This window comes from Grampus griseus, assembly GCF_964374135.1.
Source record: "Grampus griseus genome assembly, chromosome: 20".
In the NCBI taxonomy this organism is placed as follows: Eukaryota; Metazoa; Chordata; class Mammalia; order Artiodactyla; family Delphinidae; genus Grampus; species Grampus griseus.
The window spans coordinates 13,997,055-14,009,268 of NC_139014.1; the positions used below are offsets into that span (position 1 = coordinate 13,997,055).

A 12,214-nucleotide genomic window follows, 5' to 3' on the forward strand; every position below is an offset into this window, starting at 1 on the left:
GGTGTGTCTATTCCTTGGAATTAGAGTGTTAATGCTGAAAGGGATTTCAAAGATGGTTTAGTTTAATTCTCTAATTTCACACTTGAAGAAACAGAGGCTCAGAAAAGATAAGGGGCTTGTCCAAAGTCACACAGCCAGTAGCAGAGTCTGGAAGAGAATACAGGCCACTTGATTCCCATAATTTAATGTACTTAATTCTACTCTAGCATTCCTGTTCTTCCATTTAAAAAAAAAAACTTATTGTGGACCTAATGTTTTGCTAATTTTTGGAATACTAAGACGAATATGAATAATTTTATTAGACATTTCACTTATTTGTCTTATTTACTGACTGCCTCCACAAGTAGAATATATGTTCTATAAGGGAAGGGATTTGTGTCTGTGTCTATTCTGTTTACTACTGTATCACCACTGCCTGGCAAAGGGAAGGCATTAAATAAATATTTGCTGAATGAATAGAGGTCGCTACTGTCCCTGGAACTCACAGTTTACATAATAGTCAAGGTGAGAAGACCACAATGTAGGAATACAGAGCCTCAGAGGCTGGGCTTTGTATAGAGTGAGTTTGCCAGAAAGAGAAAGGAAGAGCATTCCAACAAAAGAAGCTATATGATGTTGGAAGTTCCCTGGTGGCCTAGTGGTTAGGATTCTGGGCTTTCACTGCCGTGGCCCAGGTTCAATCCCTGGTCGGGAAACTGAGATCCTGCAAGCTGCATGGCACAGCCAAAAAAAAAAAAAAAAAAGAAAAGAAAAAGAGAAAAGAAAAAAGAAACTATATGATGCCAAGAGAAAAGCAAGACAACCAAGATGGGCAGAACAGGAAGTGGGATGGCTGGAGGAGGGCAAGGTGAGAGTCTCAAAACATGGCTGAGAGATATTCAGGTTTACTGTGTATAAGCAGGGACTGTTGGAAATATGGCCTGAAGCCTGGGAGAAAAACTGCCACTGGATGTACACACTTGGTTGACACCATGAAAAAAGTGAGTCACCCAGCTCAGGAAACTATACTTAGGGGGTATTCTGAGTGTGACCAAACTGTTAAGCTGCATCCAGAATTTTCTTCCTAGGGTATCAAGTCCCACATATTACATGACAAACTTGCATCCACCTATTTGCCCATGCGCCTAGGACTCCCACTTGACTCATTCTGGACAACTGTTCATATACAGTGGGTAATGGCAGTATTCTGGAATTTCAATTTTGATGTCCAGTTAGGGCTCTCTCTATTCTTCTCAACTTTTAAACACTTCTAACTATTTACATTTTCACAGTTTTATGTTGAATAACAATAACTGATATGTGAAGTTTAACTACTCACCATTACTTCTTAGAGAAAAGGTGTGTGCTGTGTCTCCAAGTCTAATTATTTCACCAGTGGATTCTGCTTCATCTCCACCCCAAGAGGGGCCCAATGCCTCAGATGATGAGGAGCACCTGAAAGAGTTTCCTCACTTACTGATGGCCTGGCCTGACCACAAAGGGCCCTTTCTGTGAGGACCCCAAGAGCTGCTTCAAGCAGCCTGCCTATGGATGTTCAGATTCGTCATTGTTATGTGCAGAAAACAGGAGACTTTTCCTTCTGCTGCTTAACTGTTTTAACTGATACACGTATGGCGGGAAAAGCTGTGTATGAAGTGTCAAGGATTAAATGTATAGGTGAATATACATAGAGAACAATAAATACTGGTTACTTTAGAGGTGTGGAAGTGAAGGGAATCTAGGTAGGATATTAATTTTGTATTAAACATCCTTTTATTGTTGCACTTTTGTTATTTTTTTTAATCTAATAATGAAAAATAAAGTCAAAAAATTTATTTCCTGATGGTCTCCTTTAAGACACGTTTTCTACAACATACTATATTTAAACAAGAAGGCTTTGCCTGTGCTTTTCAAACCATGACAAATTCCATAAAAAAACTGATAATTGGATACTTAAAGGAAAATCATAGCAGCATGTTCAACCTCTACTTAGCAGAAGTACAATCAAACCTGCAACAACATTACATTTTGCCTATGAAAACAGCAATTCTGTAACTCTGGTATTGGTCGATGATACTGGTTGATGAGGGTGCAGTAACCCAGTACTTTTATACTGCTGGTGGGTATTTAAATAGTCACAGCCTTTTGGGAAAGTAATTTGGCAACTTTTAATAGCCTTATATCATTCATAATCTTCCACTCGGAATGTAGCTTAAATATATGAGTGGAAGCAGAGTAGAGAAAGAATAAACAGAAGTATGTATCACATTAAAAAATAATAATATGAAAAACAAAGGAACAACTACCTCCACTTCAGAGGTGTGGTTTAGTAAATTATGATGCACCCATATGCATGATATGTTATACAGTGACTAAAAATGATTGTAAAGAGTTTATCAAGTTAGGAAAAGACTTGATGTGTTAAACTTTAAAATGCAGGAAACAAAATTATACAGACAATATGACTAAATCCCCAAAAGAAAAAAACAGTAAAGAAGGCTAAATTACAACAAAATGTTAACAAGCAGTTACTTAGTTCTGAATGATACAGTTCATCTTTTTTCTTTTTTTGCTTCTTTTTTATTCCTCTGTACTTTCCAAATTTTCAGCAAGGAACATGAACTACTTTGATGATTAAGGGAAATGTTTTAAATTAAGTAGGTGGCTAATGCTGAGAATTAAGTATTATATATAGCTCGAGGTTCTTAAAACTCCCTCAGGGAGGTTTAAAACATGAGAAGTTAGTAAATTTTCACATCAGCTTTGTTTTTTTGCTGCCATTCTGGTATATTGTGTGCAATTTTAATTCTTAGTAGAAGGAAAAGCATAACTTGTTTTGCTTAAATTCACAGACATTGAGTGCTACCTCTCAAAAGAAACTCTTTTCCATGATGATCTGGATTCTTTAGTACTTTCTCGCTCTTCCAAAGGGTCTCCTCGATGGGATTCTTTAGAACGCTGTCCAGTTTCACCTGTTTGGAACAGATAAAAACAATACCAAAAACCCAAGTTAATGCAACTGTTTCTCTACAGGGGATGGGTAGAGGTAAGGACAGTAAAATATCCTCAACCCCTTCCTGGTACACTGGGCTCTTGTGAAAGTGAAGTGAGAACCAAATCATTACTTGCAATGAGCACGCTAGTGTTGCTTTAAAAGCAGGGTCTACAGTTGTATTAGCAATGTTCTATTTTTTAAGCCAGGTGGTAGGTTCATTTAGTATTCTTTACACCTCTCTATCTGTGAGTTAGAGATATCTGAGGCAAGGTGACTAGGATGTGGCTTCAGAAAAACATGACTATGTCAGCCTACCTCAAGCTCCAAGACAATCATGCCCTAGCCTAAGATAAGAGTGAGACCACATCAAGGTGTGGATGAAATTTTCCTTAAGACTATCAACCTTGGGACTTCCCTGGCGGTCTGGTGGTTAAGACTCTGTGCTTCCACTGTAGGGGCACGGGTTCAATCCCCGGTCGGGGAGCTAGGATCCCTCATGCCACACAGCACACCCAAAAAAAAAAAAAAAAAAAAAAAAAGACTCTCAACCTATTTTCTACCCCAACATACTTAAGAAATACACTTTCACAGTGGCAGTAACTCACTAGGGAAGTGATTTCGGGAGGTATGTGGGTGAAACCTCCTACTTCAGATATACCCGTCTGGATATTCCCATCCCACTTCTAAAGATTTCCTGTTTCAACAACCACCTTCACTTTTTTCTGTTTCTATATTCACCAAGCAACATTTTAACAACATTAGTCAATATTCATTGTGTATTTACTCTGGGCTAGGCTCAATGCTAAATTACTTATGCATATCTATTAACCTTCACTACAATCATGAAAGAATTTCAGAAGAGAAAACTGAGGCTTAGATAGCTTCAGTCCTACAGTGAGGGATGAAACTTAGTGAGTCATACAGTAAGTGGCAGCATTAAGCCCATAGTCTGCCTTCAAATCCCTTGATCTTCAGTGGTAAATGATAATGCTAACTCAGAAAAAACTGCTCTGTACCTGACCTGACTAGTGATAATACAGATTTAGTTCCCATTATTAATTGGCATGTTGAAAATTCTGATCAGCTCTAGGTAATACTGCTATATAAACTTGGACCTGCAAAGGTGAGAATCAGACTTCAGAAAACATTCTCCAACTACAGTACTATCACATAGGGAGGGCCCATCTGAGCAAACTCCCTTCTAGCAGCACTAAGCTTATCATATCCTACTGACCTCCCCTGGGAAGATCCCCCGCTCAGCATTTCATTATTACCAGCCTCACATGTAAGTATCTCTCATTTCTGTCCTCCTCTCCATTCCCACTGCCTATCATTCCTCCCCTACACGCGATCAAGTACTACATCATAAAGACTGCTGTCGTTAGAACATTTCAAATTAATTACTCTTTTAGGTAGTTTTCTTCCCCTTACTCTTGCTGCTAAAATGACTAAAAAGCCACAGAGCATTGAAATAGCTACTGGTAGCCTTGAATTAGGTGAGTTTTTCCATGTCATTCACTCCCTCCCAATTCTCCTACGATGTTTTTACTGTATGTATTTATGGCAGTCTCCCTGACTTGAGTATAGTTTTCTTTGAGAGCAATAAACACGGCATGCAGCTCTGAATCTTCCCAGAGTACCTAGGCTGATATTTAACATACATTAAACACTCAAAACTCAAGTTTTTTGAAATAAAAAAAAGAAATGTACAGTGTGGCGTGTCTTTCAATCTTTCCTTCTAGGCCTTATCTCTATATGCTTTTAAGTCTTTTTCAGCAACAAGGATAAAAGATAGAAAACTATCTCTAACTAAAGAATTTAAGATTAATTTCAGATGTTATATTCACAGCATAGGTCTCACCATCAACAATGTGAGAATTAGGAATGATGAGCCTGTCCCAATTTTTTGTCTTCATTTGTATTATAATTTATACTAATTGCTATTACTGCTAAAAACTTGTTTTGGATAACTTTACAATAGTAAACCCATTCTAATATGGGTCATATATTATTCACTGTGTATTAATACATACATTATTTACTGACCAATCTCAAACTGTTAAGACATAAAGTTCTTTGTTTTGTTTTTTTCCCCCAATGATAAATAACATTGCATGAAGACCTTCAAGCACCTTTCTTTTGTATTATTTTCTTAGGACAAATCCCTAGAAATGGGATTTATGGAACCAAAGATTATGAATAGCACTTATACATTAATGATCCAGTTTAAATAACCATGACACCTTTGGAAAATAATATAGCAATAATGATCTTTATCATTAAAAAAACATAATATCAAAATTTCATACAATAAACTGTTACGATTTGGAGAACTGAGTCACTTGACAAGTGAAATAAAAAATATTCACGCTGTCACAAACTGAAGTGTAGGCTGGAGACAGAAATGTACCAACCCTTCCTGCTGATGCCTCCCCAGTATCCAAATTTATAACAAAAATGGCAGTTCTGACGTAGAACATTTTGGAGTAAGGAATTTCATGTAATAATAGGACAGTAAGCAATTTTAGTCAGATTTAGCTTTCTATTGTAGATTAGCTTTAAAGTAACTTATAAGCAATAACCAAGTTAACGAAAGACATGATGGTAGCCTAGGATAGAGGTTTCAACCACTTGGAACAATGAGAACTGAAATTTAATTTATAATTAAATTTATCAGATATAGTGTACTAGTGATTCTAATTCCTATGGAGAAAAACAGGCAAAAAGATAAAAGACAAAGAGACATAACACAGAATATAAATCAAACCAAATTTTTTTCTTAAACTTACTTTTCTCGTGAGATGTTTCACTGATGTGTTCTGTAAGATACTCCAGTAACCCATCAAATATTTCTAGGAGATTCTTAATAGATTCTTTATCTCCTTTCACTATATTTTCTCCTGAACACAGAATACAGAGCTATTAAAAAAAATTAACCAAGAAATTGAAAGCCTCATAATTTTGAAATGGATATACCACTGTGAAAATATTGTTCACGATACAAGGATTATAAATTAATCCAGGAGAAAAAATATTATAAATATTAAAAACATTAATTTCCTGATGCTTGATTATATCTGAAGAAAAAGGGGTAGTCTTGAATAGTATGGTTGATAATTCATTGGCATAGTCCTTCATTTATCAAGAAGCAAAATAAGTGGACTTCATCCTCTAAGTTTTATACTGAAGTATAAATAAAGCAACTAAGCTGAACTTTATTAGTTTGGTAAAAAAAATTGCAGGAGGGAACACTTTCAGATAGTGGTTTGTTCTGAAAACAATAGCAGTAGAGTAATATAAAACACACAAAATACTTGGGATACTCTCATCAGGAATTCCTAATTTTTAAAATTTGTTAACTCCTATTCACTTTGTATAGATTATGCCATTTTTTGATTAAAAACTGACCATGGGGCTTCCCTGGTGGCGCAGTGGTTGAGAGTCCGCCTGCCGATGCAGGGGACGCGGGTTCGTGCCCTGGTCTGGGAGGATCCCACAGGCTGTGGAGCGGCTGAGCCCGTGAGCCATGGCTGCTGGGCCTGCACGTCCGGAGCCTGTGCTCCGCAACGGGAGAGGCCGCAGCAGTGAGAGGCCCGCGTACCACAAAAAATAAAAAATAAATAAAACTGACCATGGGTCCCTGCATATAAAATCACTTTTAATCTCACCTCACCCCCAACCTCTCCAGCCTTAGCTCCCACTATACCCGCTTTATACTTAAAACTAATCTTTAAACAGTCCCTAGCACAGTATCTGGCCTATAATAGATTTTTAATAAATGTTAAGTTGAAATGTTAACAAAACATGGACTGGCAAAAGCATGGAAACTTGACATGTTTAATGTCACCTAAAATGGACTCCAATCAACATCAGGTATGGATGGAACTTAACTGCTGAGACACCTGGGTTGTCCTTTGGGAGATCAGAGCTGGCATGAATTCAAACAAGTATGGGAGAGGCAGAGTGGAAATTTGATATTTGAGATAATCTAGCCATTCATAACTTCAGTCATGATGCAAAACAAACCTAAACCAGAAATTTGATGTTTTACAACACTCTAGTAAAGATAATCAATGTTTGAGAGTTTTTTTGTTTAAAACAGCTGAACAGAAATCTTGTTTTTAAGCCCTATGTTTTCTGGCTTAACAAGATATACAAGCATACCCCAAGGACATACCCAAGACTTCTGGTTTCTAGGATGGGGAGCATACTCTGCCAACCCAGCAACTAAGACTGCCCGCCAGAATGCAGTGCTTCATGATGTAGGAGAAACTGCTTTATTTTTCTTTTCTTTAATAAATTTACTTATTTTTGGCTGTGTTGGGTCTTCATTGCTGCACGCAGGCTTTCTCTAGTTGCAGCGAACAGGGGCTACTCTTTGTTGTGGTGCACGGGCTTCTTATTGCGGTGGCTTCTCTTGTTGCAGAGCCCGGGCTCTAGGTGGGTGGGCTTCAGTAGTTGTGGTGCGCAGGCTTCAGTAGTTGTGGCTTGCAGGCTCTAGAGTGCAGGCTCAGTAGTTGTGGCACACGGGCTTAGTTGCTCTGTGGCATGTGGGATCCTCCCGGACCAGGGCTCGAACCTGTGTCCCCTGCATCGGCAGGTGGATTCTTAACCACTGCGCCACCAGGGAAGTCCCGGAGAAACTGCTTTAAACAGCACAGAAGGAGTAAAAAGCTGCCTTGCAGTCTACTGGAGGAGGTAAGCAGTTTTGCAACTTTCCATGGGGATGGGGTGGGTATGAGTTGTCAGGGGCAGCTCTGCATCAAAAAGCTCTATAAGCAGACAAAACCTTGGTGTACAGTATGTTTATTTAGTAAACACAAATACCAGAAATTACTCTACTCGGGTGATAAAGCCATTCCAAATTTCAAAAGAACAGGGAAATCCCAGGGTTATCCCTCAAAATGAATTTTCTCCAAACTACTTTACCACACTCATTCACCTAGAACTGCACTAAAAAACTTAAGACAGAGTATTTTTGTAAAAATCTGTTCTTATTGATGTATCAAAATAAGAGATGTAAGTGACCTATCCTTATTAACATATACCTCTTTTAACGACTGTCAAAGAATAAAAGAGTAAAAACCTTCGCTTAGTGACTTAAGTATAGTTTCAAGTCCCCAAGATTCCCTCTGTTCATTAGCTTGTAATAATTTACTGAACTAATCCTCATTTTCTATTTACCAAAAACAGGGATTTACAAATGTATTTGGTATGTCTGGCTTTTGAATACAACCATGTACACTTTTTTGGAAAAAGGCTGAAAAACAATTTACGGTTTTATTTATTTTGAACAGGTAATACATTCACATGGTTCAAAATTCAAAAAGTTCAGAAGGTATAAAATGAAAAGTCTCATCCCACCCTTGTCCTGCAGCCCTGTAGTTCCTGTCATTGGAGGTAATCAGTATTACAGGTTTTTTGCATATGCTTCTAGAGAGTCCTTTGGCATTCAATCAACTGCATATATTTTCTCCCCACCTTTGTTTTTACAAACAGTAGCATACTCTGCACATTAGCATTATAACCACAACACATTTTCCTCATACAGTATATATTAGAGATCATTCCACTAATATGGAACGTTGTATACAGAGCATCATCAATCATCTTTCACAGCTGCAGAGTAGTTCCCTATATGGAGCTACAATAATTTATTTAACCTGTCCCTATTAATGGACATTTAGGTGTTTCTAATTCTTAGCAACTACAAACAAGCAGACTGAGAGCTTTAAAGTAACAACAACAAAACACACCTCAAACTACCAGCTAGGATTCTTGTATCTTAGACCTATCCCAAACTCAGTGTATGACTCCTGGAAAAGCTCGTAAGGATGGTTGTCTTAACTATACCAGTGAATTGTCTTGGCTCAGTCTTGCTGTTTGGTCTATTTCACAAGCTTACTCATTTGGTTAAACAATATCTAGAATGCTACAAAACAAATGATTTTAGTAAAACGCAAAATTATCTGATGGTTAAGTATATACCAACCTGTTATGTGAGACAAGCTGACCTGCAGATAATCCAAAGCCAATGAATCAATTACTGCTTGTACATTGTGAGCTTCATCCTCTTGACTCCTGGGAATAGCTATGAGGTCTGTGGGAAAAAAACTACATAATTTTGCATCTATGAGAGTCCAAGTTTTCATCTACCTGTCTCTGACCAGGCCTCTGAGCTCTGCCCAAACAGAGCAAGCTATAACATACAGATAAACAGAGCCTGAATTCCACAAAGCAGAATCTTTAGTGGCTGAATATTTGATTGAATATGGCTGAATATTTATTCAATCAACATATATATAAACATGCTTTATAATAAGCACCGTGTTAAAGAAAGCTAAAAAGGTTCCTGAATTCAAGGAGATGCTAATACTCTAATAAGGGAGAAAATACAAGGGACACTTTAATCTATAGCCATAGGCAGGTGTGAAGGAGGGGTCTGTGTATGTCTTGTTAAAGCAGCCTATTGGGAATTACTGGTATAAAGGTTTGTAAGATCAGCATAATGCAGAAAGATTTTAACAACTTAAATTTGGAGTTTCTCCTCTGGTACTGAGGAAGATGAATGTCTTGGGGAAGGATGAAAAAAGTATTCTAAAAGACTGGTCTAATAACTACCTGCCTCTGAACCCTAAAGAGAGTTGAGACTAGTATCAAAGATACCAGCTGGAGGCCATGCCATTATTCCAGAAAGCAATGAGGCCACTGACTCATGGTAATGGAGGGAAGAGAGACTTCACAGAACTTTAGTGCTTAATGGTTATAAACTAGATAAAGATACAGAGGCAGCAGAGCAATCTATGGATAAGAACTCTGAGATATTTAACCAGGAACGAAGTGCAAACAACAATTCTTATCCGTAACATTGGTTAAATACCAGGATTCAACAAGTTTCCAAATTCCACTCGATTTTAGAACTATGAAGGTACATTTACAGAAAAGGTGTGACTTTCACAGGGCATTATGAATGATTAAATAGTTGATGACCAAGGCAGTTATCACAGGTGGGTCTCCTAAGGTATTCATTAAGGCAATTATTGCTTAATTGCCTTAATTAATGCAATTAATGCTATTATTTAGATAGAAATAAGATGTACGCAAAGAGAAAACTCAAGAATTTATATATATACTATAGGATCTAACTAGAAAACCCTAGAAACTTATGGTCTAATATACAGACACTATTACTCCCACTTTTAAGTACTCTTACCTGGTACCTTTTCTCCCAAAATAGACTGATAAAGAGCAATAAAAACATTAGCATCACAGTCTTCTAGTTCTCGAATCCTCAGGTGTATATGACATTGCAAAAGAAGATTATTGGCAATGGTTACCCACTCTGTTGGGAAAGGAAGGGAAAAGATCAGCCTTAACTAGTACTAGAAAAAATCATATACGTTCATTTAAACCCCCCTCCCCACAAAAAGACACTGAATTCTATAGAAAATAAGGAATTTGTTAGAGAACTTCAAAGACCCTCCTAGTCATGATTTTTGAAAAGATGTATTTAATTTCTTGAGATGACTTCCAATAATTTCAATGTAGTCAAAACTATGATGCAAATCCAATTTTCACTGTTGCAACCTAAAATCTTAAGTTACTTACCATAGTCCCCATTTTACAAGCCATACGTAGGTCTTTTTATTTAAAACACATTTACAAATAAACAGGAATATTATGTTTTATATAAGACAGATTGTGAATAATAATTTGAGGTTACTAGAAACTAATTAATGGCTGTTGCTTCAAATTCCCCACAGCATTAGTCATGTTTCTACCCAATTATCTTGTTCAAGGTGGAGCGTCTCTGATGCCAAACAGGTGGGGATTAACTTAGGCTGTTAATAACTGGAGTAATGACACCAACATTACTGCATCTGTTCTATTTTTAATTATATTTGATGTATATGAAAGAAAATTTGAGAAATACATAAAAAGTCTCTAAATCCAGAGCTAGCACATTACCAATACTGTCGAAGTTTCCTGTGTATCACCCCTTTATTGTTGGGATTAGCAAAATTATTTCAAGGGTTTCTCGACCAAAGGTAATTTAGCAAGCTTAAAACACTTATTCCCTCAAATAACTGGCGAGTAAGGGGGAAATTCTTTTCTGTATGCGTCATCTTCAGTATGTCTAGAAATAAATGTGTGTATGTGTAAGAGTGACTTCAAGGCACATTATCTCCCTCTCACCATGCCCATTACTCACAGCTGACCAAAGAATGACAACTGGTTTGAACGCCGTCTTGGAGAAAAGAATGAAAGCGTCCTAGACAACCAAATCAATTCGCTTTACAAAAGCGGCGCTGGATAAACCCCGTTAACTCTAGAAAGCACTGAAGAGAAAAGTCCACCACTATTCTACTTTGGGAGGAGCATCAACAGATATTTACAGTGCCAGTCCTCAAAAGTTCAAAACAGATGCAGATATGGACTCAGTCCCCACAATGCAAGAGCAGAGGGCACATTCCCCAGAGAAATAGCTGTCCGGGGATGGCTTTCTGACAGCCCGTTTTGCAGCCAGGATGCGGGCGTGCTGCGGGCCTCGCCGCAGGGCCCTTCTCTCCCCCCGCCCCTAAATCAGGCTCGACCGCTTCAAAGGAGCCGGGGAGCGGGGCTGACAGACCCTATCCCGAAAACCCGCCGACTACGACGGGGTGTCTGTCACGAACCCCACCGGCAGCCCAGACCTGCCCGAGGCCTCAAGATAAGATGGGCAGGGGCGTTCGGGGACTTCGACTGTACGGCTTCAGTCCACACACAACCGGGGCTCAAGGCCAAGACTCACCAGCCTCTGAGCCAGCCATGTCGCGGAGGCAGGTCGCCGCCGGACTCCCAGCCGGGCGCGCGCAGGACGGTGTCCTATGAGGGCCTCACGCCGCAAACCCCGTTGTGACAGAAGGGAGAATCTAACGAAAGTGCCGCGAAGGAGGGGTGGAAGAGGGAGGGACGTTAAAACGGCTTCTCGCTGCTGATTGGTCACCAAGGGAGCACTTCCTTTCGCAGCACGTGCCGAGGCGGCGGTTTGCGGGCTCTAGAAACTATTCTCCACCGGCCAGTTCCCGCTAAGAGGTTCTCTGGTGGGTGGGTTTGACAGCCCAGGTCACCCAGCAGTCCAGGCCGATCTCCCGGGGCCATTAGCACAGCACTTCCGGTGAGCTATTCCGTCTTGTACTCCTCCGCCAAAGCCAACTGGGGAAGTAGTGCGGCCCGCTCACCCGGTGGGAGGGGGCAGCC

At 39.1% G+C, this 12,214-nt stretch overlaps 1 protein-coding gene across 4 annotated transcripts in view; it reads right to left on the reverse strand.

The window, feature by feature from the left end:
- Nucleotides 1-12,128, reverse strand: part of CEP95 (centrosomal protein 95) — a 59,353-nt gene extending 47,225 nt beyond the window's left edge. For 2 of the 4 annotated variants that reach the window (XM_082678025.1, XM_082678024.1), the window contains exons 1-6: nucleotides 11,766-12,128; nucleotides 10,188-10,316; nucleotides 8,967-9,074; nucleotides 5,764-5,874; nucleotides 2,846-2,951; nucleotides 1,319-1,434 (exon numbers count right to left, since the gene is read on the reverse strand). In XM_082678025.1, the coding sequence (XP_082534151.1) occupies nucleotides 1,319-1,434; nucleotides 2,846-2,951; nucleotides 5,764-5,874; nucleotides 8,967-9,074; nucleotides 10,188-10,316; nucleotides 11,766-11,784 (589 nt within the window). In that variant the 5' untranslated portion in view covers nucleotides 11,785-12,128. Of the gene's footprint in view, nucleotides 1-1,318; nucleotides 1,435-2,845; nucleotides 2,952-5,763; nucleotides 5,894-8,966; nucleotides 9,075-10,187; nucleotides 10,317-11,765 lie in introns of those variants that run through there. The other 2 variants (XM_082678026.1, XM_082678027.1) reach the window with 2 other exon arrangements.
- Nucleotides 12,129-12,214: the final 86 nt, after the last annotated feature.